The sequence below is a fragment of the Taudactylus pleione genome, unplaced genomic scaffold (assembly GCF_031769625.1).
Source record: "Taudactylus pleione unplaced genomic scaffold, aTauple2 ptg000479l, whole genome shotgun sequence".
Taxonomy (NCBI): Eukaryota; Metazoa; Chordata; class Amphibia; order Anura; family Myobatrachidae; genus Taudactylus; species Taudactylus pleione.
The window spans coordinates 3,334,861-3,361,954 of NW_028284881.1; the positions used below are offsets into that span (position 1 = coordinate 3,334,861).

Here is a 27,094-nt window from a genome sequence, read left to right on the forward strand (position 1 = left end):
ACTTTACTAAAGTCCACACTAAAGTCCAGATGACTGCTATATAAACCCCCAACGGGCTTATCTTAGACCACATTTTCAGGTACAGGTCTAAACGAACCAAGAAGTGAGCTGTACAATGCACTTCATTGGACCAGAGTATATAGATCTCGAGTCTTCTCATGACTGTCTTGTAGCAAGGCTGGAACCAGAATTTCCTAATTATTATGGAAACAGACATTATGGTCTTCATGGAAGAGTAAGAAGCACCCTCATTGAGGAAGAAATTACTAGGAGAAAGTCTTCCAGGTCAGCATCTTCATGTCCACAGACTCTAAAGAGGCGATTCAATTCTTCTATCAGGCTCCTTAACTAATGGGCGCCCAGCGAAGCAATTCAATTGTTGCTCCGTTCAGTCACTCGTAGCCGCGAGAAAAAAAAAAAACACAACAGCGCTGTGAAACACTTGAAACCTGAATTAGTGGTAATTAATGAAAAGTAACCAATAAATGTTACAATGATTAACACTGAAGCGAGGTCGCTGGTTTATCTAAATCACCACAATAATTTGAATCAGCTATAGTTTGATGCCGATTTGTTAAACGGAGATATTTATCATCCCAATTATTGGGGGATCCTTTATATAGTGCTTCCTCCGGTATGTATAAAACATGGATATGAATGAGTAAAGCTCCACAGGGGGAATAAATTCACATTTCAACAGTCTTTAAAAAGTGTGTGCACGTATTTTCTACAATAATCCTCCGGCTAGGGATTAATGGCAGTTCCCCACAATGAATTGCAGGTGTAAAAAGAATACCGCACTGACGTGTGTGGACAAGGTAATTAATGTCCTTGAGCTCTAATATTCCACTAATAAAGTGTAATGTCCTGCTATTCACCAGCAAACATCGGGCCCAGTCACCCTCGTGGCTGGGTCCGTTCTCCCACACCGCGTCCCGGCTTGTGAGTGCAGCCTGAAAGCATCAGCCTAGGCTGTCTGTGCCTGCAATATACTGCAGTGATGTGCTGGTGAGGTAGAGTGTTGCCTCTGTAAGATAGGATTCACTCAGTCTCCCCCATATAAAATGGCTTGATGCGGCTATTGAAGAAACACCTGTCTTATCCCAACCTGTTCTGTCTTTAACTCAGTGGGATAAATAATAATGTGTATCTGTACTGACCCACGTCTGGTCAGATGGGTACAACTCGGTAGAGACAAGTGCTGGATGATAATGTCTCGCAGTGGTGATCAGAAGACGCTAATAAAAATCCCTGACGCATTTCCTCATTTGGGTGCCCAAAGAAGTACTTTAGACGGGTTTAGCAGATTTGCATCGCTAAACCTGGTGCTGTCGGGGATGCACACGTGGCACAGTTTGCCGAACGGAGCATCAATTTACTAATCTCACAGTTTTTACCCAGGCACTTGAATATTCTGCAGATGTCCACAAAAAATACAGTTCAATCCTCTATTTTAAATATTAATATAAACATTATATTACTATTTTGTGTATACTGCAGCACTAAATAAAAAGATAGGCTGTGATTATTGCTATGATATGATTTTTTTATGGGACTAGAGAGAAAATATGTCTGTTCACCCTCCAGGTATATATGTCTGTTCACCCTCCAGGTATATCAAAACATAAATCAGAGGAAAGGGGTTTATAATTGAAACTGTAACAGGTGTAAAATAAAATACTTTTTTATCTCAAAGGTGTCCTCATTGTGATTCAAGAAACAAAAGGTGGATAAAAAATAAAAACTGACTTTATTCTCACTTGCAATATTTTGTTGAACAGCACAAATGATGTCCAGGCACATAAAAAAAAAAAAACACTATAAAAACACAGCAGCAAAATCCTCTTATAGTCGGACCACTCTTTTGCATATAATGCAATCCTCTTAGAAAAGGTGGTGGCTTATTACTAAACATGTGCATCACAAATCGTTATGGAAGCAAAATGGCAGTTTTCAAGCAGGTACATAAGTGGGACAGAGATGTACCGTTAGCTCACCAGACCTTTGGAAGCTTGGATATGCAGCAAATTAAACACTGTCCGATGAAAGCAACCTGGGTCCCACCAGTCTCTAGCCGCTAACCTCCCTCCGCTATCTGACACTGATCTGGAGTGAATTAGGGATAAAGCAATGAATCCCACAAAAGAAGAAAAGAGAAAAAAAAAAAAAAAAAAAGGAAAGGATAGTGACAGTCCACCTGCTGCTGCCAACACGTTTTCACCTGATTGGGTTTTTGCTCCATCAGGCGCCCATTGGTTAAGGCGTGCTATAGCAGAATTGAATCGCCCCCTAAAGGTGGCTGATGTAAGGCATTAATGACAAGTTTCAAATCCTAAGGGCTAACTGAAGGAAAAGTGAGATTTTACAGTGGTGTGAAAGTTTTTGTTACCGTCCTGATTTCTTCTATTTTTGCATATTTGTCACACTTAATTGTTACAGATCTTTAAACAAAAACTAAATAAAAAAGACAACTTGAGTATACAAAAAAAATGATGTTTTAAAATAATCATTTAATTTATTGAAGGAAAAAAGTTAACACCTATATTACCCCCATGTGAAAAATTAATTGCAACCCCCTAAACTTAACTGGTTGTGCCACCTTTAACAGCAATCTAACGCTTATGATAACTGGAAATCAGTGTTTTACATTGCTGTAGACACTTTTCTTTGCAGAATTGCATTAATTCAGCCTCTTTAGAGTGTTTTTGAACATAAACTTCCAGTGAAAGTTACTGCCACAGTATCTCAATTGGATTCAAGTCAGGAGTTTGAATAGGCTACTCCAAAATACTTAATTTTGTTTCTTTTGAGCCATTCAGAGGTGGACTTGATCTTGTGCTTTGGATCGTTGTCTTGCTGCATAATCAATTGCACTTGAGCTTCAGATCACGAACCGATGATGGGACATTCTCCAGCAGAAGCTTCTGGTAGAGCACAGAATTAAATTATTCTGTCAATTATGGCAAGTCAGCATACACAGAAAAGCATCCCCACACCATCACAGTACTACCACCATGCTTGACTGATGGTTTGGTGTGCTTTTTGTACAAAGCTCCGTTCACTTTAGACCAGTTGTAAGAGGCCCAGTGTCTTTCATAAATTTACATTTTCGACTCATCAGGCCACAGAACATTAGTCCAAAAGGCTTGGGGGGTTATCAATGTGTTTTTTGGCAAATGCGAGATGAGCCTTTATGTTCATCGTGGTTCAATACATGAGAATTTTACCAGGTCATTCATCTCAGGCTCCTTGCTATTGCTCACATATCTGGGACTTCACTTTTGTAGTGGGAAAGTGATGTTTTAGCATTTTTATTGTATTCCATTATTTTTTTCCATCCATTTTTATTTACATTTTGTATTACATGTTCTATTGTTTTGCATATTTATTGTATGTGGCGTATATATTCTTGTATATGTAATAAATTATCTAATACTTCACCCTGTTTAGTCAAGCGCAGTATACATTCTTTTTTTCTCTAATTAGCTGTGGTTTTTGCCTTGCAAATCCCATTGTCACCATTTCTCCCCGTCTCTTTCATATGGTGGAATCATGAATGCGGACGGAGTTGACAGGCCAGAAATTCTATAGATGTTAGTCTGGTTTCTTTTGTGACTTCCTGCATATGTCGTTGAAGCACTCATGGAGAAATTTTGGTAGGCCGACCACTGTGCCAAGTTTTCTCCATTTTGAGAGAATAGCTCTCCCTGCGGTTTGATTGAGTCCCAGAGCCCTAATGATTGCTTTGTAATTCATTCCAAACATATATTTCAATAACTTTCTCTCTCATCTGAAATTTTATTTGATTGCGGCATACTGTGCTGCTTGTTGAGACTTTTTAGCCAATTTCACATTGCTGGAAAGTTCTACTTAAGGGATGTTTATATTTAACCAGCCTAGCAGTAATAAAGCCCGATTGTATGTAGTTTAATTGAAGGCAATTATCATTTCAATTTAGTTTATTGCAACAGCTCCCCAATCACTGAGACTGGCATTTGTATTAAGCAGAATCCAAAATCGCAAAATGACGAATGGACGGCCCCTGTTGAGGTTGTTGGAGTCCAACCATCAAAAGGGAGACTGATGCACAATGGATGTCAGTTTGATGCACTGGATCTCTATTGCAAGTAGGATTTGTTTCATTTTGTGAAAGCTCAAGTAGTTGGGTAAACTGTACCCACTTTGATAGTCACTCAATTTTGCCTTCCTGCAGAAGGGCAACGATTTGTGTTTCAACAGAGACCTTACTAGAACCTGTAGGGAGAGAATCTTTTCCACTGGCAGAAAGTCTGTTGGTTTATACTGTAAAAACATGGTAGTCTAGCTCCTTGCTTTTGAACAAAGGTCAACAGGGGGGTCCCCGAGGATTTGGTGCAGTAGGTAGAATAGAACTTTTTTCTATTTTCTGCAGATACAAGCTTTTTAAATTCTGGGCCAAAAAAACATTTCATCCCAAAAAGAAAGGGATTCCAAAGCCTTGTTCGATTCTGTATCTGCTTGCCAGTAGCATATCAAAATGTTGTTCCACCTTCGCATACATGATGCAATATCAAAAATAACTCATTTAATTTAGTCTTGCAACAGGAGTATTCTCTGGAGGGCAATACTCCCCACCTATGCCTACTCATAACTGGAAGTGTATTAAACATTGCCAGTTTTCTGGGGACCCAAAACTTTTAATGGGATGCAACCAATTTTAAAACTGAGGTGAAGATGGCAAAGAAACCACTTGTTTATTATTGCTCTCAAAAAATGAGAAATCAGGAGTTTGAAATTCATCACTAATTCTTCATTTTAAGCAATGGCATGAACAAAGGCTTCTATGTAAATGGTACTACCGGGGTCTTCCTCTACCACTGAGGTTTTCTCTGGTTTAGAGATACTCATCCACAATCTTGGAGGAAACATCAGATGCAGAAGCATCCAAAGACTGTAAAGGCACTAGAAGTTACTTTTGAGCTTGTGATGTAGAAGCAGGATTCAACATCTGCTAAAGAGATGAAGACCTCAGCACCAACCCTGTATCAAGTTAGACAACCCATTAACCCAAGGAGACTCGGGTGGAGATGAGTGGTAGTGCCTGAACTCTTGAGGCAGGGAATTACATCTGAATTATGGACAGCCCAGAAGAAGAAACTCTATTCTGCTCTGTGCAGGTAATTGACTAGACCAGTGGTTCCCAAACTGTGTGCCGTGGCACCGTAGGGTGCCTCAGGGAACTTGCAGGGGTGCCTAGGGTTGGTGGTCCAGTACCAAATAAAGTGATTTTTAGTCAGTGTGATTGGCAGCCATTAGCACTGGTTTTGCCTATCAAGATTATATGGACAAAAAGAAGCGCAGCACTGTCAGCCACCACATAACTGAACCTAAGGGTGACATATAAGCACAATTTACTTCATTTAATCTTTGGTGAATTTCTCAATGACAAAACTTTTGGCCCAGGGGTGCCGTGAAAAGAATGCTGATACTCCAGGGTGCTGTGATTCGAAACAGTTGAGAACCACTGGACTAAACAGTTACAGCATAGCGTGGGTTAAGGTATTAATTCCAACCAGGCTCAGAAGGGTGTGCTGAGGCTGAAGGAGGCGAATAAGGAAGTTGCACCTCCATCTCACAAAGGGCTTCCTAGTCCAACCTGGCCCCTGGAATTGTGGCTTCACTGTTTTTGCAGGCAAAAGCCATTACCACAGCACCCACCTTTATTGGGCTGCTTCTGACATGCTTATTTTCCCTGATATTTAAGCACAATTAAGGGAATAAAAAGATGACAGAGAACAGAATTTCCATGTACAAAAATCCTACAGGAAGGTATGAGCTGGAACCAATATAACTGTATACAGACAATGTTTCATTGAAATATCTAAATCATTAGCTATCCAACCCGCAGCTTTAGTCCCCTAAAGATGAAAACTGCCAATAGGTACAAGACTTATCTATCGCTCACACCTCAGATATGATGTGAAGACAAACCCCTAAGACTCACAGGGAGACAGGTTGAAACAGAAGAGGCAAGAGAACAAGAGCAACAACAAGACAGGCTAATTTAACTGCAATGAAAGATGAAGCTAGCTGCTGACAAAATGGCTACTGGAGTCTCAGGAAACAGCGTTTTGGTGGGCAGCTCTCTGCTGATTTAAGTGCGTGGAGCTGCTTACTGGAAAGCTGCATGCTCCGGTACGCGACTAAAGCTTATGTTAGCAGAGCACATGGTTGAAAAAAAGAGGTCGGTTCCCAATCAGAATGGCTTCCACAATGGAACACGAACTGCTGGCTCAGAAAATGTCACGTCACTGGGTGACGCTATATATTAAAAAAAATATATATGGTACATTACAGTTGGCTGGTATAAAGAGGAAAAAAGTATAATTAGAGGGGACTATTTTAAAGTGCCAATGCTTGTTGTGCCGGCTGTTATACCAGAAAAGTCTCCAGTATCTTCAACTGGAACAAGGAGAAAGTGGAGAAATGCCCACAGCATTCACTCAATGACCAAATATAGATTACAACATAATTTGTCAATACATCCAAATTAGTAAATTTTAGTAATCTTAAAACAATTTCAACTGTGCTCTTTATATTGCCCTTCATTTTGCCCATAGCAACCAAAAAGCTTTGAGGTAGCATTTATCAAAAAAGTTATAGATAGAAGCAGTTTGGTTACTTTTGGTAACTTCTCCACTAATTTCAATGCTGATACACATATCTCTGGTTCTTTACGCTCATGTTTATTTATTATTTTTACTGTAAAAAGTACCTCTTGTGGGCCCATCCTCAGGTGCATAACACATCCCATCTAATGTACATCACATGCACCGAGCCAGTAATTAGTGGTGTGCAAAATGCACACACGTGACAGTGGAGATTGGTAATTAGTAGACGCTACTTTGCCCTCAGTACATTTATGTCTGTAAATATGTGTGCTTTAGTGCAATCTGCAACTGGGGATGTATATTGGGACAGCTTAAGGCAACGTCGGACATAACCTGCGCACAGTACAAGTTATGTCTGACGCGAGCGCGATAATATACATTATCACAACTTAGGTTTATTACACAGAAATATTATATATATATATACACAGTACCAGTCAAAAGTCTAGACACACCTTCTCATTCAATGGTATTTATTTAAATTATTTTCAACATAGTAGATTAATACTGAAGACATCAAAACTATGAAAGAACACATATGGAATTATGTTGTAAACAAAAAAAGTGATAAAAAAAAAAAATCAAAATAGGTTTTATATTTTATATTCCTCAAAGAAGCCCCCTTTTGCTTGGATGACAGCTTTGCAAACTCTTGGCATTCTCTCATTCAGCTTCATGAGGTAGTCTCCTGGAATGGATTTGAATTAACAGGTGTGCCTTGTCAAGAGTCAATGTGTGTAATTACTTGCCTTCTTAATGTGCTTGAGACCATCAGTTGTGTTGTGCAGAGGTAGGGTTAGTACACAATGGACACCACTATTTGACTACTGTTGTAATCCATATTATGGCACCAACAACTCAACTCAGTAAAGAGAAACAGTCCATAATTACTTTAACCCATGAAGGTCAGTTGAAACGGAAAATTTCAAGAACTTTGAATATATCCTCAAGTGCAGTTGCAAAAACAAAACGCTATGATTAAACTGGCTCTCATGAGGACCGCCACAGAAAAGGGAGACCAAGAGTTACCTCTGCTGCAGAGGATAAGTTCATTAGAGTTACCAGCCTCAGAAACTGCTACTTAACAGAACCTCAGATTAGAGTCCACAAAGTCTTCACAGAGTTCAAGTAGCATACAAAGCTCAACATCAACTGTTCAGAAGAGACTGCGTGAATCAGGCCTTCGTGGTCGTATTGCTGCGAAGAAGAAAATACGGAGGATGAACAAGAAGAAGAGGAGAATTGTTTGGGCCAAGAAATACAAGGAATAGACATTAGACCAGTGGATATCTGTACTTTGGTCTGATGAGTCCATATTTGAGATTTTTGTTTCAAACCATGGTCTCTTTGTGAGACGCAGAGAAGGTGAGCGGATGGTTTCTGCATGTGTGGTTCCCACTGTGAAGCATGGAGGAGGAGGTGTGATGGTGTGGGGGTGCTTCAAAATTCAAGGCACACTTAACCAGCATGTCTACCACAGCATTCTGCAGCGCCATGCCATCCCATCTGGTTTGCGCTTACTGGGACCATCATTTGTTTTTCAACAAGACAATGACCCCAAACACACCTCCAGGCTATGTAAGGGCTACTTGACCAAGAAGGAAAGTGATGGAGTGTTGCGTCAGATGACCTGGCCTTTACAATCACCCGACCTAAACCCAAATGAGCTGGTTTTGGATGAGTTGGACCGCAGAGTGAAGGAAAAGCAGCCAACAAGTGCTCAGCACCTCTGGGAACTCCTTCAGGACTGTTGGAAAACCATTCCAGGAGACTACCTCATGAAGCTGATTGAGGGAATGCCAAGAGTGTGCAAAGCTGTCATCAAAGCTAAAGGGGGTTACTTGAGGAATCTAAAATATTTTGATTTGTTTACAACATAGTTCCATATGTGTTCTTTCATAGTTTTGATGTCTTCAGTATTAATCTACTATGTTGAAAATAATTGAAATAAACAAAAACCATTGAATGAGAAGGTGTTTCCAAACTTTTGACTGGTACCGCGTGTATGTATGTATATATTATATATATATATACACACACAAACATCTGTATGTTTATAGATCTTGCACAACAAAAGTAAAAAACAATTAATATGCCATTATGCAGACTAAAAACAGACTGTTTCCAGTACCAACAAAATATGACGTGATGACATTTCTCATGAATGTAGGAGAGTCCCATCCCTCCATCAGAGTACTAAAGATCTACTACAGACAATGTGGCATTAGAGATCTGTGTTTACCATTTGGTTACTGTTTGTTTACCATAAACATAAAATAATTACAAAAAAAAAAGATACATTAGTTTAAGTAAACAACTTCTTACCAGCTGTAACAGCAGATGACTTAGCAGTCACGGCTACGGTCCCAGGTTTTGCTATTTTGGAAGGAGCTTTAAGTCCACTTGGCTTTAGTAAACTCATCTTGTGATTCCCAATCAACTCTTTCCCAAACCGTTATCTTTTTCCAACCATTGAAACGCTTGGCTTGCTTCTTTTAATGAGATAAAATGTTAAACCTAGAAGAAGAAGAAAAAAAAAAAAGAAGAATAGTTTGGTAAATAAATAAACCCCTTGGGTAAACTATGACCATAAGAGCCAAAGTGGTGCCCAACTGGAGACACATTTCCCATTACTGTCAAACTGCAGTAATTTCCTTCTAGTTTGACAAAATGCACGTATACATATTGTAGCTGGTAACAGATCACCTGTTAAAGAGCCTAGTCTATGTGGTATTGTAATTTGTATTCTATGTCTGAGCATAACGAAACTGCTAAAACAAAACAAACACGAAAATGTATTTCTGTAAAGTGCTATACTAAGGGCACTCTCTGGCACACTCGTCCAAAAAGGGGGCATGGTCACAAAAAAGGAGGAGTTTAAGATACGCCCCCATTTCATCACCATAGGGGCGTACCCAGCACTTACGGACATGCTGGGCTGCCCCCAAGCTCTTACCTCACTGTGAATAGATGACGTGCGCATGGCATCTATTCACTGGCGGTGAGCGCTGCACCGCAATTCCCCCCCCCCCCCAAAGTGCCCGAAAGTGGGGACGGTACCCGGCAGGATATTTTAGCGGGGCGCCAATAGAGTGCTGTCATAAGGGAAAGGCGCATTCTGCCCTTTTGAAATTAGTCAGTGCGCAGTGACCTGCTGAAGCAGCCTAGCGGGAACGTTAGCCTCAATACACCACGCTGTGTGACTTGCCTGGCTTGAGTGAGCCACCAGGTCCCATGCTATTCTGCTAGCGTCTGACGTCTTTTGTTTTATGTAAGGAATACATATCTGCTGTCTTTGATGAATACCTGGTGAATGCCACACTTTCTTTACACTGTGCAACAAAAGTACTGCAATGATCTGAATGATCGTTGCAGTGCTTCAACAGAACTCGCAGCTCACAGGCACTTCTATTCTGCTCCATGTTCTATTGGGTTTTGAAACGCAAAATGTTTCATTTGAAATCCATTGTGGTGGCGTACAGATCCAAAAGTAATGAAAACGGTCTCAGTGTTCAAATATAAAATGTACCCAATTGTGTGCGTAATAAATACATTTATTTTTAAATTTTTCTTTTCATTGAAATACGGTATAGAATATACAAAGAAAAAAGACAGTATCTGTTACATTACAGATCAATACTTGAAGATAGAATCAGACAAAATATCTTCGAATCATTACAATAACAATAATTCTTATAATATTTAGTTAAACATAACTAATGAAATTATAGTACCCAAATAAAATAATGGTCCCATTAATGTTCCTAATTTTAATCATGTCGAAGTTGAGAGGCAGAAGTTGTGATAAGAGACCGAGAACCCAGCATACCCTTCCCAAAAGTAAAACAATAGACAGATATCAAAATATATCTCAATTCCAATATTAAATAACCACGACCACATATTATACAGAAAAGTGTATAGATATTCCCTACTATAAATTGTTAAGGAGATTCCTGGTTGATTGGAGACTCATTCGATTTTTCACGGAGATTATACCATTGAGTATTTCTTCATGATGCATGAATATGCTTCCGAATTAAAATAGGCAGATTGGAAATTTAACTCTCCCACGTATCGAAGAATTTAGCAACTCGAATTTCTCTCTAACGTAGTTTCTATCCATTCCATATTAAACACATAAAAAAGCTTCTCCTTACATAACTTCAAGGTAGGAGGAGAAATACTTATCCAGGCTTGCAGAATAGCTTTACGTACTACTGCTCTAATTATTAGTAATAATTTTTTGCAGCCTTTAGTGACTCTTTGACCCTCTGGTAATATTCCAAACAATGCCCACTCATTTCTAAAAGGCAGGTAATTCACCAGATGGTCTAAAGTGTATTTACGCACTTGTAACCAGAGTATTCTTAAAAGAGGACATTTCCAAAAATAATTATATGAAACAGCTAATGGAGAATGACATCGACGACATGTGGGTGACATTCCTGCCCTAAATTGTCTGTGGGGGGAAAGTATGCCCTGTGAAAGATGTTCAGAATCATCTCTTGGTATTGTGCTGTGGGAAGCATTGTCCTAGAGGTGACTAGCATTTTATTTAAAATCTCACAAGAGAAAGAGGGGATATCTACTGTCCATTTGCTCATACCAGTGCGTATTTGAGCATGGTCAATGTGTGTTCTCAGAAAAGAATAATAAACGGATAGGGCATGGCTAGATTTTGGGGAGGATAGAAGTAGCTGGTCTAATGGGTTGTCCCATTCAACATCAGAAAACCATTTAGTGGTTGCGCAAACATAATATTTTGCTTGCATATAACCAAGTGGGTAAACTCGGAATGTAGGGAATTTCTCTATTGTTTGGGAAATGAATAAAGGTTGTTTGGCCAATAAAACATTAATCGTTGTCAGACCCTCTCTATATAATTTTGTGAAGGGGAAGGACGCCTGACCTTGTTTGAAATCCGGGTTTCCCAAAAAGGAAGAAAAATTGGATGTGTGTGAATTTTTATTTAGTTTATGTCTTAGAATGTGCCATACTTTACGTGTGGACCATAGTAATGGGTTTTCCCTAATTTGTGATGATATTTCTGCATCATGTTGATGCAAAAATCCTAGTAAACTACAATCTAATAAAAAGTGCTGTTCAAGCGAAGTATTTGCATACATATCCTGTCCATGTAGCCAATCCTGTAAATATCTCAGTATGGCTGTGTGATTATAATGTAGTACATTTGGGAAATTAATCTCCCCATTATGTTTGGTTTGTTGTAATTTAATAAGACCAATGCATGGTCTCTTTGCCCCCCAAACGAATTTACGAAATAATGAATTTAAAAATTGTATATCCCTTTGAGAGAATAATATTGGAAGTGATTGAATTAAGTAAAGTAACCTGGGGAATGTTATCATTTTAATCAGGCTTGCTCGGCCCATATAGGATAGCAAGAGATGACCCCATCCATCCAATTCTCTAGGAGGTTTGCAAAATAGCTTTAGATATATTAAAATTATATATCTCCGACGGATTTTTTGGGAGCTGAACTCCCAAATATTCAATAGAAGATTTGGCCCAGGTGACAGGCAAGTGATAGCTCCAATGTGGTGTGTGAATGCGTGGGTTCAAGTAAAGGAAAATGGATTTGGATAAATTAACCATGTAGCCTGAAATGGCACCAAAATGCCCCAACTTGTCCAAAACTAACTCCAGAGTATCCCTGGGGTTAAAAATGTATAACAGTACGTCATCCGCAAAAGCACATAGTTTAATTTCAAAAGTTTGGACACACCTTCTCATTCAATGGTTTTTGTTTATTTAAATTATTTTCAACATATTAGATTAATACTGAAGACATCAAAACTATGAAAGAACACATATGGAATTAAGTTGTAAACAAATCAAAATAGGTTTTATATTTTAAATTCCTCAAAGTACCCCCTTGTGCTTGTATGACAGCTTTGCACACTCTTGGCATTCTCTCAATCAGCTTCATGAGGTAGTCTCCTGGAATGGTTTTCCAACAGTCTTGAAGGACTGCTCAGAGGTGCTGAGCACTTGTTGGCTGCTTTTCCTTCACTCTGAGGTCCAACTCATCCCAAACCAGCTCAATTGGGTTTAGGTCGGGCAATTGTGGAGGCCAGGTCGTCTGACACAGCACTCCATCACTGTCCTTCTTGGTCAAGTAGACCTTACATAGCCTGGAGGTGTGTTTGAGGTCATTGTCTTGTTGAAAAACAAATGATGATTCCAGTAAGCGCAAACCAGATGGGATGGCATGGCGCTGCAGAATGCTGTGGTAGACATGCTGGTTAAGTGTGCCTTGAATTTTGAATAAATCACCAACCGTGTCACCAGCAAAGCACCCCCACACCATCACACCTCCTCCTCCATGCTTCACAGTGGGAACCACACATGCAGAAACCATCCGCTCACATTCACGGCGGTTGGAACCAAAAATCTCAAATTTAGACTCATCATACCAAAGTACAGATATCCACTGGTCTAATGTCCATTCCTTGTGTTTCTTGGCTCAAACAAACTATTCTCTTCTTCTTGTTGTTCATCCTCAGTAGTGGCTTCTTCGCAGCAATACGACCATGAAGGCCTGATTCACGCAGTCTTCTCTGAACAGTTGTCTGCTACCTGAACTCTGTGAAGACTTTATGTGGTCTCTAATCTGAGGTGCTGTTAAGTAGCAGTTTCTGAGGCTGGTAACTCTAATGAACTTATCCTCTGCAGCAGAGGTAACTCTTGGTCTCCCTTTCCTGGGGCAGTCCTCATGAGAGCCAGTTTAATCATAGCGTTTTGTTTTTGCAACTGCACTTGAGGATACATTCAAAGTTCTTGAAATTTTCCATATCGACTGACCTTCATGGCTTAAAGTAATGATGGACTGTTGTTTCTCTTTACTGAGTTGAGTGGTTGGTGCCATAAAATGGATTACAACAGTAGTCAAACTGTGGTGTCCACTGTGTACTAACCCTACCTCTGCACAACACAACTGATGGTCTCAAGCACATTAAGAAGGCAAATATTTTCACAGATTGACTCTTGACAAGGCACACCTGTTAATTCAAATCCATTCCAAGAGACTACCTCATGAAGCTGATTGAGAGAATGCCAAGTGTGTTCAAAGCTGTCATCCAAGCAAAAGGGGGCTACTTTGAGGAATCTAAAATTTAAAACATTTTGATTTAACACTTTTTTGTTTACAACATAATTCCATGTGTGTTCTTAGTTTTGCAGTCTTCAGTATTAATCTACTGTGGGCCGTATTCAATTTGAGGCGAAAAGTCAGTTTTCGCGTGTTTTTGGCGGAAACTTTTCACCGATTACGTCATTTTCGCCTGTTTGACTTTAACCCCATATTCAATTTGAAAAACTTTCTGCCTCAATGCAATGTAATAGGCGGAAAAGTTTCGCCTATCAATGGGAGGCGGAAAAAAGTGCAGAATTGGGGTGTTGGGGTGCAACATTGTGGGAACCCCTGTGCAGCCTTCAGATAGTCCCCCAAAAGGTAAACTGCGCCAAAGTTTAAAAAAAAAAACAAACACTTAAGGACACCCCAAAAAAATTACTTTGAAAAGGGGGGGGCGAAAAAAAAAATTTGGGGTACAAACTTAAAAACTAGCGAACTTGATTCTGGGGGGGTCCCCAATTAGGCCCAAGTGTTTTTTTGATTGCAGGTGCTTGCGGAAGGTGATTTTTTCAACTTCATTTTAGGAAATTTTAAATATGCTGACCCCCATTTTCAAGTACCCCAAATTTCCTGGGAGAAGTTATTTTCTGCAAAAAACTCCTAAATACTATTCTGCATCACGTACGCTATTTAGCAGCTATTGAGTACGTTTAAAAACACCAAATACCTTCAGCAAGCCAAATCGGGGGGTACCTTAGGTCAGAGCATCATTTGGGGGGTGTCAGGTTAATTTCCCCAAACCTGACAGTACTTTCCGCCTGTTCAAGTTTTGCCAGGTCCCGTTTTCGCGTACTTCCATATTGAATAAAAAGCTGGGACGGCCGCGATACTTTTCCACCTACAAAACTGGCGAAGTAGGCGGAAAGTCCGGGCCGCGAAAAAGTATCGCGACTCTGCTCATATTGAATACGGCTCTGTGTTCAAAATAATTTAAATAAAACAAAAACCACTGAATGAGAAGGTGTGTCCAAACTTTGACTGGTACTGTATTATCATAGGCTAAACTGGGTGGTGGTCTGGGGGTGCACAGGACCACCCATTAGCCTAGTTTGCTTAAAAAAAAAAAAAAAAAAAGGCCACTGGGGGAGCTGCTGCACATGCCCAGCAGCAGCAGCTCTTCCCATAAGCAGCACAACAACGAAGCAGCAGGTAAGTGCTGGTGGGGAGGGGGTGGTTGGATTGGAGATGTGCACAGTGCTGAGGAGGGAGGGGGGGATTGGAGCTGACTGCACAGGGGGCTGGGGGGGGGGGGGGGAGGTTGGAGCTGACTGCACAGGGGGCTGGAGTTAACACAGGCCCAGGGTGACTCGGGATGGGGAATGACGCAGGCGCGCACACTGGGGCAGAGAGGCGCGCACACTGGGGCAGAGAGGCGCGCACACTGGGGCAGAGAGGCGCGCACACTGGGGCAGAGAGGCGCGCACACTGGGGCAGAGAGGCGCGCACACTGCGGCAGAGAGGCGCGCACACTGCGGCAGAGAGGCGCGCACACTGCGGCAGAGAGGCGCGCACACTGCGGCAGAGAGGCGCGCACACTGCGGCAGAGAGGCGCGCACACTGCGGCAGAGAGGCGCGCACACTGCGGCAGAGAGGCGCGCACACTGCGGCAGAGAGGCGCGCACACTGCGGCAGAGAGGCGCGCACACTGCGGCAGAGAGGCGCGCACACTGCGGCAGAGAGGCGCGCACACTGCGGCAGAGAGGCGCGCACACTGCGGCAGAGAGGCGCGCACACTGCGGCAGAGAGGCGCGCACACTGCGGCAGAGAGGCGCGCACACTGCGGCAGAGAGGCGCGCACACTGCGGCAGAGAGGCGCGCACACTGCGGCAGAGAGGCGCGCACACTGCGGCAGAGAGGCGCGCACACTGCGGCAGAGAGGCGCGCACACTGCGGCAGAGAGGCGCGCACACTGCGGCAGAGAGGCGCGCACACTGCGGCAGAGAGGCGCGCACACTGCGGCAGAGAGGCGCGCACACTGCGGCAGAGAGGCGCGCACACTGCGGCAGAGAGGCGCGCACACTGCGGCAGAGAGGCGCGCACACTGCGGCAGAGAGGCGCGCACACTGCGGCAGAGAGGCGCGCACACTGCGGCAGAGAGGCGCGCACACTGCGGCAGAGAGGCGCGCACACTGGGGCAGAGAGGCGCGCACACTGGGGCAGAGAGGCGCGCACACTGGGGCAGAGAGGCGCGCACACTGGGGCAGAGAGGCGCGCACACTGGGGCAGAGAGGCGCGCACACTGGGGCAGAGAGGCGCACACACTGGGGCAGAGAGGCGCACACACTGGGGCAGAGAGGCACACACTGGGGCAGGGAAAATGGGGCAGAGAGACGCACACTGGGGCAAGGGGAATGGGGATGCACACTGGGGCTGAGGGAATAGGGCTAAGAGATGCACACTGGGGCAGAGAGGTGCACACTGGGGTCGGTGGAATGGGGCAGAGAGACGCACACTGGGGCAAGGGGAATGGGGATGCACACTGGGGCTGAGGGAATGGGGCTAAGAGATGCACACTGGGGCAGAGAGATGCACACTGGGGCTGGTGGAATAAGGCTGAGAGCCACAGGTGGGCCTGATGGAGAGACACAGGGTGTTCTGGGGATGGAGAGAGACAAGGGAGCCTGGAAATAGAGAGACATGGAGGCCAGGAGAACCACAGAGTGGCCTGGGGATGGAGACACTGGGGGGTCTGGAGTAACACAGGGGAGCCTGGAGAGACACAGAAGTTTAATCAGGGAAATTCAAATTTTTCATGCACAAAAGCTTCTGTTACTACAGTATATATTATCTGGTTAATATGATGACATGGGTTATATTTCTACATAAACAGGCATCTTCCAGACAATGTGACTTTCTACATGAATAGTGAATACCGGCTGAAGACACTGTCCAGTGAGGCTCAAATTCCTCAGAGGTTCCCCGTTGCAGAGAAACCACCAAATAAGTAAGAAAATATTTTCAAACTGACTGGGGTCCCAAAAACCCGCCTAGGGGTGACACCAAGGTGACAGTAGCCGGATGCTGCACTGTAGCATCAAATGCAGCACTCGGCTCCTGACAATGTGAGGGAGCCGGCACTGCACAGTGCTTACCCGTACTTCTTCCACACACCAGACCACTGGGGTTCGAGCTGCGAGGCCATTCCCCCCTTCTCAAGTGACCACGCCCTCTGTTCATGAGGCCACGTCCCTTTTGCCAGCACTGGTGACTCCACGGGGATGGACGCCACTGGTGGTTTTTTCCAATATCTGACATGGTACTAAAACTGGGACCACCCATTACCAGATCTCTAGTTTCACGTATAATAAATATTATATATATATATACATATATATATATATACACACACATATACACATACACACACACACACATATATACATACACACACACACACACAGTTAGAAGATGAATGTAACATGCAACTTTCCGTGAATAATAATTAAACATGGCTGAATGAAAAGAGGCCAAATACAAGTTTCCCAGGCTGAAACTGCAAGTGATATTTCAGCTGCAACCTGTATTTTTATGTAAGAATTAGGTATGTGAAACTCTCCAAAGATTTCAGTGTCATGTTTCCAACTAGCTAGAAGTCAAGTTTAAAGAAGGTTACAGTGTTCTGTTCACCTGTGAAATTCTCGCAATGGGCCACTCCTAAGAGAGGTACGCTTCTGTAAGATTTATTAGTCTTTATTCATTTAGACCAGTGGTTTTCAAGCTTGGTCCTCAGGACACCAAACAGTTCATGTTTTCCAGGTCACCAGTCAATCTTTAAAATGTGACAGTTGGTAACACACGCTAATGGTGGGTACACACTACACGATATGCTCCCTGAGCGATATCGTGTAGTGTTGTCACCGGCAGGCTGTGCTCAATGTCGTTCATGACATTGAGCACAGCCGCTGAACGATATCATTAACGATATCGTTCAGCGCCGGGCTCTCTCCCCCATTCCCTGACATGCAGCAACCTGACGAGATCGTCAGGTTGGCCTGCATGTCAGCCCGATGAACGATGATGACGATCGACCCGCGGGAACGCGCGTCGTCGTCATCGTTCATCTTTTTGGTGTTAAAAATGGACGATAAAGTGGACGACTGAACGATAGCGATATCGTTATCGTTCAGTCGTCCACTATAGCCCAGTGTGTACGCACCATAAGTGGTCTGGAAAATGTGAACTGTTTGGGGTCCTGAGAACAGAGTTTGGGAACCTCTGATTTGCGCTAGACACTATAGTAAGTAACAAATTGTGACGACACAAAAATATCTATTCAGTTTATCACAAGGTAATACAGAAACAATGCATAAACTTTTACAATTAGAAAAGATAACCTTGAAACTTTCTGTGGCTTTTCAAAGAGCTCAACTTTGTCGATTTCAAACAAAACCTAAATGCAAACCTAATCTACAAAGACAAAGTTGTCCTAGAGAAAAATAAATTAAACCATTTTTTATAGCAAAATACACATTGATGAGTATAGCTTTCCATACACACAAAAATTGCTAAATGAAATTTAAAAAAATATTGCAAAAACCACAAGGTTATTACTGGACGCAATAATACTCCTTTCAGAAATACGACCTGGGAAATTTCCTGCTCAGACCCGGGAATTTCTCCTGTGCAAATTCCCGGGTATTTGGTGGAGACCCCCTTTTCACACTACAGCTCCTACCCGGGAAATTCCCAGGTGGACCCCTATCAGAGATAAGCCAGGTTTTTTAGTTTTTAATATTACCTGCCTCTCCTCTGCCCTTCCTAGCCTATCCCCTCTCCAGTTGCCACTGATATCATCATGCAGCCAACCAACCACTGCAGCCATTTTATTTTATTATTATAAAATTATTTATATCTGCCCTGGTGGTCCTGCGGGAGTGCGGGTGGCCCGCCGGCGGGTGTCCCTGGCGTCCGGCTGGGGTTCTCTGTCCTATAGGATACTCTGCGCTGCCAACTCAATGTAAAAGCTGCTTGGTGCAGGCCGGGAGTAAATTCCCGGGTAGCACCATTCAGGCATAAGCAGGGTAATTTCCCGGGACTTAAGTTCCGGGAAATTCCCTGGTCGATTGAAGGGTTGGCTACCTGGGAATTTGGCTGAGACAGGCCAAATTCCCAGGATTCTCGGTATATCTAAAAGTGAACCATTCCCAGATACTCGTGTCTTTGGTTTCCAAGTATTCACTTCTCTGTTCAAGTAAAACAGTGATGAGACTAACACAAGTGGGATTCAAAGGGCAGATTCATTTTTCTGCTAGTTTACATAGCGTAATATCATATAAAATATGCCCAACACCCACAATATGTGTTGGTATAAGGCAAAATAAGAGCATTGTTGTGCCACCATTATCAGCATTCATGCGCTGTTACACGGATCACCACCGGCATTGCTCCAACATCACATGGAATTGAATTGCCCCAAGGCGATATAGAGTAAACCCACACTTATCAAAGCATTTTCATATGTATACTTGCTATGTAGCAAAACAAAACAAGGTACAGTTTTCTATTATCAGTCACTTTAGTTTCCAATGAGGGAATTCAGTTAGTTTCAGGACATACGTGCAACTACAGCTCCAGAGTTTAACACCCAGAGCTATTCAACTAGTAGCCTGTTTTCTGGCAAGGTAGCCCATAGATTCCAAGATGAGTGCCCAGAGCTAGGGAGTTAACCTCTAGTGGGCAGCCGCAGTAAGCCTTGAAGCCTACATAACACAGATTTCTGAGGATTAAACAGAAATCTGCAGTAAGTGCAGCCTGCAGGGTGTAAGTGAATAGCCCTGGGCACTTAACCCGGGAGCTACAAGTCAGCAGTACGGGCAATCGCATTCTGTGCAAGAGGCAATGTCATGTTGATATATTTAGTGTTCCATCGAACATTAATGCATTTATGATATATTTAAAAGTTGTTTGGGAGTTCACACAAAGAACAAAAATAAACTCTGGAACGAAGACAGCAATTACACACCTTACAATAACCAGCCAAGAAATCCCACCCTAAGCAAAGTCTAAGGCTGTGTGTTTTGTGTGGGAGGCGTTAGGTAGGAAAATGTGATTTATTCTTTAACAGAGAAAAAAATAATCTGTCCACCAGCACTTTATAATGAATACAGAAATGTATATATAAAGTTATGTATTAATGATAAATTAGGGTTCATTTCTATTTATTTTCAGATTCTTCAACTGATTGAAATTGTTGACATCAGTAGACAATTTCAACTGAGTATCATGAAAAAAAGTGTTACAAATTAAGGCAGTTTGGTAGAATATCTAAAATAAGAAAAATCAAATGAGATTTCATTAAAGCTTCAGAATTTAGGGGCCCATTTATCAATGAATATCTTAGGTAAGGTTTAACTCAAATATTAAGTTTCCCCCGGATGTATCAAGGAGGGATCGCAGCAGGTATCTCCAATACCTGCTGTGATCCTTCCTTTCCAGCAGACAGCCTTCTCCCCCATAGGTTTCTATGAGGGATGCAATGCTGCCAGATTTACCAATATCCGGAATGCAATGCATTCCAGATATTGGTCCTCCGCAGCCAACGCCATCTGAAGATGGCATTAGCTGCTGTAGCCTATGGGCTACCAACCGCATAATTAGCCGGCTGAGGGTTCCCCCAAAACCCTCCACGGCAATGGCCGCCAGTCACGGGACTGTGCATGCGCGGCAGCCCCAGCACTGGCCGGCAGATCATAACGTCCGGATGCATCATCCGGGACATGCAGGGACACGTACTCCGAAAAGAGCCCGTCCCTGCAATGTCTCCAGAGAGCTGCATGTCATTTGCTCCCATGCATTACCGGATTTTCATTCCAACCTACCAACTAGTTGGATGGTTGGAGAAAAGTTGGTCTGGTGTATGGCCAGCTTGACATTTGTCTGTTTTTCACTGTTTTGGAGCCAATGGTCAAGTGTCAATTGCTCCCATACATTACCAGATTTTAATTCCAACCAGTTCTTAAGGTGTATGGCTAGCTACTGTATAACAAGACCCCAGTAGCAGGAAGGAGAATCCCCTACTCAGATCATTAGACACATAAGGGGATAGAACAGACCCACCAGGTTTAAACAAACCATCTAATGCCATTCAAAACTAGATTTTTCAGAAATAGCTTTAATACTATTGTTTTATTCCTCATCAAGATATATGTCCATTTATTTTTCTCAAAAATAGTACTTTTAGCATTTGAAACTGAATTATCTTTAACAATGACATTTAACAAATAAAACTCAAACTATAAATGTCAGAATAAGTACTCCTGAAAATATTACACCTTACACTGTCAGATTTAGATCACTGAAAAGCAATAAAGCTAGGATAAAATTAAGTTCCTACAGCAAAAGTAAAACCAAGGAAAGGGAGTTGTATAACAATAGAGCAGATTCATATTCAGAGTGCTGCAGGCTTTGGGTGGCTCCTGAGGATGTGGCAAAGCTGTATATTGTTTGACAGCTTGTATTAGCTCATCTGCAGGTAACCACAACAAAATAGTTAGCTAGCAAAGGACGCTTAAAAGGGCGTCTAGCCAGCAATAAAAATTAATGAATACGAGTTCCATCAGTCTTCATCAGTGTCTTGCCCTTAGGAAAATAACCACATAGAATTAACACAGAAAACGCAGCAATATGAAATTGTGTCTAGTGTTACCTACATTCCATTATGAGAACAGAGCAGAACTAAATACTTTCTTGGAAACACTCTGGATATTTAAAGCTTGAGGAACCATAAAAAATTAATCTTATGTCCATCTCTCGCTGTAAAAACAATATGATGTAGTAGATATTACATCCGCTACCTTTTTGAGTAATTTGAGGAAATACTTTGTTTAAATTAGCTTATTGTTTATGAAGTATTTCAATTATGCATAATTTAGCTATATAAATTTTTTTTTAACTATAACCCCTTTTCTGGAGTTCAAAGCCTTTTTTTAGGCAACAAGTATTATTGCTGTAGTCGCAGATAGGTTAGGAGGTGGTCAAATTATTTTGATCACAAACACAAAGTGGAAACAGTTACACTTGTTACATTTTATTTGAATCTTTTGATAATACTTCTAGAGCTAACTTTACACAGCAATGCAAGCTTTTAAAGTCAAATTATTTTGTTTATTTGCATTGTTTTACTCCTAATCCCTTCATACAACAAAGCTGCAATTCTATTAACTACACATTAGTGTAACCACTTTTACACTAACTAGCTGAATGTAATAACTTGTATCTATTACACCTAATAATTTGTCACTGCAGTGCCAAAAGGAAAAAAAAAACAAATGTCATCACTAAAATTCAGTACACAATGCCTTTATTGCTAATGCAAATAGAGTTATCGGTTTCAAATTCGAATTTTGAATAACCTATAAATCTCACACCACAAAAGATATCATATAGTGTATTTTCATTCATACATCACTTAAAACAGATTCATTATATACAGTAATGAGTTAGTACAGAACAAGGCTGAACATAAAAAAGTTCCTTATATGCAGTAATAGATTCTATTACTGTATGTAGACTTTTATGCTAAGGATGTGCACTGCTTTGTATTCTTTTACTTCCAGGAATACACAGTTACCCCCGGCTAAGCATAAACCAATTTTAATGTATTATAAATACTGAAACACTTAATTGCCTTACATCCACTACGAACTGTCATCACTCTCTGGAAACAAGATAAATCAATTCTAAATCATGTTCAGTGCATTTGTACATATCATTATGTGTGTTATACCAGAAGAGGCAACACAGACATATACTACACAAGGAAAAACACACAAAAAAAACAACACATACTGTAGGTACAAGTAACAAGCTCCTCGTCAGGTGTAAATAATGCATTCCTGGTTAGTGGGTTATTATAACTCTTTCCATGTAATTACCACTTAAAAAACAGGTTGGCAAGGTATGCTGGTAGTTGTAGTTCCCCAGCAACTGGACTAACGTGTTAACCCCTCCATGGCTGGGGGCTGCATGTGTACAATAAGGGGGTGACGAGGTGTTCGCCCCCCATTTGCACCGTGCTGTCTGGTTACCTACAGTGACAACCCTCCATGTTCCAGTTTCCTGTAAGAGGATGGATACCACCTCGCTCTGAGGCACCGGAGACAGGGAATGCTCCCGGTGTCGGTGTCCCGTGGCCGCCGCGGTGTAGGTAACATACGCCGGGCCTGTCCTCCCAGCAACCTCCAGCCGCCGGTACTTAGCAAGCTCACTGAACTCCCTTCTCATCTTAACAGGCCTCTGCACTGTGACTGGATTCAGCCACTCACCGTGTCCGTGATCTCCTCCTCTCTCCGGTTCGGAAGCAGCAGACCTCCCGGTCACCGAGCCGCCTCACTGCGCGCGCATCTCCGGCCAGCGCTCAGCCAGTCGTGAGCAGCAGGAGGGGGGCGCGTGAGCCTGTGCGGATGTCAGCAAGCGCGAGGCGATGGGCGGGGAGAGCGACGTCATTGTGTCAGCAGCTCGCTCGCACAGTGTGGTGACTGGTGAGAGTAATGATGAGAGCAAGGCGGCTGCGGCGTCTCTGGCTAGAAGACTGCTGGGCGACAAGTGCTTACACGGCGCAATAAGCTTTTATGTGTGGCTGCCCTGGCATGTAGTCCATGTATTGCCATTACATTCATAGGCATTGTACTACTAGGGAAATAGACTTTAATAATTGGACCCCACTCACATTACCTGATACCTGCAGATTATAGCTAATTTGGACCTCTATGAAAACGCCATTACACCATACACATTTCGCAAGTACTCCCATAATGATGAACTCGCTTCAGGTATATTGACACATGGTATGAACTGCATGTCAGTCCCTCCATTGCTACCGTTTTTGTACCATAGTCAATCTAAAATACTTTGGGGGGCATCCAATTAGTCCTGATATTTTTGGGGCGCGAAAAATGTGGATTTTTCACCGTGTTTTTTTCCACCCTATTCTATTTGTTGGGACGAACAAATAGGATAATTTGCCCGAAAATACATAGGATCCGTGGTAAAATCACCATTGCGCAGGCGAAAAAAAAACATCAGTTTTCAGGGAAAATTTTTCAGTACACATCAAGTCCCGAAAAAATATCCCCGATAATTGCCGGACTTCAGGGCTAATTGGATAGCCCCGGGGGACCCATTACTGCCTGAACAATCTCACTTATCCCAAAATATCTCCCAACCCGCCATCTTCGCTCTGCACAAGATCTGCGTCTCTCATCCACATACATTACCTGCTCCCATTCATGGTTACAGGACTTTTTTCGGGCTGCACCCACTCTGTGGAATGCCCTCCCCCGCACAAGAAGACTTTCCACTAGTCTCCATATCTTCGGGTGTTCCCTGAAAACTCACCTCTTCAGACAAGCTTATTAGATTCCAGAACTGCCCACATAACCCACATAACCTGCAACTGGCAGCTACACAGGTAAAAAGCTGCCTGCGTCTTCTCCATGCCATGTGCTACTACTCCATTTGGGGGCAACACAGGGGCATTAAAAAACTGGGCAAGTTATATCTTATCACTATCAGGGTTTTAGGTGCCCCCTAAGGTCTGGCTTATTAGGCAAATGACTAGGTTTGTCTAATGGTAGCATCAACCCCCATACCACTCCTCCCACAGATTATGTGTATACCTTTTCAATTCCAGACACGAAAGCTATGGCCAAGTCCTGCTAGTGGAATATTTTCCTTCTTTAGGGGACAAAGACACATTTTATAGACCTTGGGCCTGATTCAGAGCCGTTCGCTATTTGCGGTCGTTCGTTCAAAAACAAGGGGTGGCTATTCAAATGATCCGTTCGCAAATTGCAGTCTGTTCACACCTCTAAGTCTGAACGAGCGAGCAAAACATATGCTCGGTTATTTGTTAAAAACGCCCCCTGGCCGCTCGCACCATATGTCATGTCCGCTATTTATTAGATTAATCGAGTACATCGACCAGCGTATGAACTGCTCGCTATTCTTGTGGTTGGTTTTTGCTACCACAATCTTGCGAGCAGTTCTGGCTATAACATAACCCAGTGACGTGGTCAATGACGCTGCTGTATTAATTATGCACACCCATAAAACGCCCGTTTTGACCTTTAAGCACGCCTGCGTTCGGATCTCCACTCCCCATTTTCAAGCACCTTCCCCTGTTACCACCCACATACGCCTCATTCTGTCACTCAAAATAGCAGGCATTCGCTATATTGCGAGCACATGAATTTCGGCCGCACTGACTGGTTCGCGCATGCGTATAACGATCCGTACGCATGCGCAGATGTGCGAACATCGCTCGGAACGAGCGTACTGCCGCTAGCGAGTGGCTCTGAATGAGGGCCCTTGTCTTAACTACATTGATTTAAACAGAATGAACAAAACATTTGTTAGTTGGTACCCTAATCCACTGATATCTGACCTCTACAGTCTTCTAAGAGATACAGAGCCAAATGTAATAGTCCTAAATTTGCGGGAGCCGGCACGATTGCAGCGAAAAAGTTTATAAGTTTAAAGCGGAAATTAGTTCATAGGTAAAACCAACCTAGTTTTGCCTTTAAATTTAACTATATCTCCTGAATCACGCCAGCTCCCACAAAACGTGGGCTATTGGCCCACAGTCTCCTAAAGCTACGTTAGATTTCCATAGTACATGGAGGGGTAAACTTACTAAGATTCGCGTTGGTTCGAGATTGCAATCTTGGGTGAAATTATCACTTTTATTCTTATCGGGAATTTACGATTATTAAACTAGGGTGATTTTTTTTATCTTTTGGGGGTGAAATCGGGTGTGTTAATGCCACAAATTCGTCCGTTTTTATCACCAGAAATGAATACACCATCGGCTCAAATTGGAAGTACTTTTCATTCACTTCAGCCTAAATCGGGAATTTACCAATATTCGTTTTGCTGTATTCGGCCGTTGTTGCAGTCAAATCGGGGCTTAAATAGAAGTTACAAATACACCACCTCCTGAGCTGCGAGTTTCCATCAAACATACACAAATATGTGTGATATGTGTAGGTTTAATAATGAAAAGTGTGTTTTAAGGGTTAATTTTTTTATTTTTTTTTAAATGACGTGGGGTCCCCCCCAAAAGATATAACCAGCCCCGGACTGGTCAACCAGCCCTGGTTCCTAAAATTACGGTGACGAAAACGTGTAGGGTTCCACCGTAATTTAAGAACCAGCTCCTGGCTGCAGGGCCAGTGCTGGTTTTAATTATTCGCACCCTAAGCCGGGGATCTCAGGGGAGTTGAGGAACCCCTCAATGAGGTGTCCCCCCTCTCCTGAAACCCCAGGCTTGGGCTCCCCCGCACCCCTGGGAGGTGGGTAAAAATGTGTTAAATAGTTCCAAACTATTGTATTTTACAGTGGAATGATAGGTGCAAGCATGCCTGCCCTTTGGCACTTGTGGAACTATAAGTGCCAGCAGGTGGACGGCACCCATACCCCCACTGTAAAATAAATAGTTAAAAAAAGACAGAAAACACACACTGTAAATACAGTAGTAGAGCTTTATTACATACCTACCTATCCCATTCACACATACAGTATTTACCTGTGCCAGCTGGTCGGTCCACTTTCCCATGTAGAATCCAATGAGTGTACCTGAAAAAAAGATCCAATACTCACCTCCATTCTCTCGCTGCTCTCCGTAGCATCTCGGTAGTTGGCAACATAACAAACCGAGTAACTGAACCCATACGGACAAGTATTGGTATGTGTGTCAGACTAGTATTTGTTTGTGAACCCGGCAATGGTCAGTCTTTAGAAACAGCAGATCTCTGTGGTCGGTGAATACCGATATTGGGAAATGGGCACCTTCCAGCAGGTAACACCATTCTTCAAAGGCCAATTTGATGGCTAAGAGTTCTTTCTCACCAATAGGGTAGTTTTTTTCAGCAAGCAAGAACTTTCTGGAGAAAAATCCACATAGGTGTAGCTTTTCTTCAGATCTCTGGAGATAACACTGCCCCTACTCCTTCAGAGGATGCATCCACCTCAAGAAGAAAAGGTTGAGTGACGTCAGGTTAGCAGAGTACCGGAGCAGAAATAAAAGTCTGTTTTAATAGCTGGAAGGCCAACTTTGCTTCTGGAGACCATTGCGTTGGGTTGGCACCCTTACGGGTTAACGCAGAGATAGGAGTTGCCAAGGTAGAAAATCCATTGATAAATTTCCTAAAGTGGTTGGCGAATCCCAGGAATATTTGAATGGCTTTTAAGGAATTGGGTTTAGCTCAGGAAAGTACTGCTTGTACCTTTTCAGGATCCATCTTGAGGCCGGTACCTGAAATGATGTATCCTAGAAAAGGAATGTCTG

General features: G+C 42.6%; 1 protein-coding gene across 3 annotated transcripts in view; it reads right to left on the reverse strand.

The window, feature by feature from the left end:
• Positions 1-23,313, reverse strand: part of CLIP1 (CAP-Gly domain containing linker protein 1) — a 181,915-nt gene extending 158,602 nt beyond the window's left edge. For 2 of the 3 annotated variants that reach the window (XM_088449167.1, XM_088449166.1), the window contains exons 1-2: positions 23,073-23,313; positions 8,976-9,167 (exon numbers count right to left, since the gene is read on the reverse strand). In XM_088449167.1, coding sequence (XP_088305293.1) covers positions 8,976-9,072 — 97 coding nt within the window. In that variant the 5' untranslated portion in view covers positions 9,073-9,167; positions 23,073-23,313. The remainder of the gene's footprint in view (positions 1-8,975; positions 9,168-23,072) is intronic. The other variant, XM_088449168.1, reaches the window with a different exon arrangement.
• Positions 23,314-27,094: the final 3,781 nt, after the last annotated feature.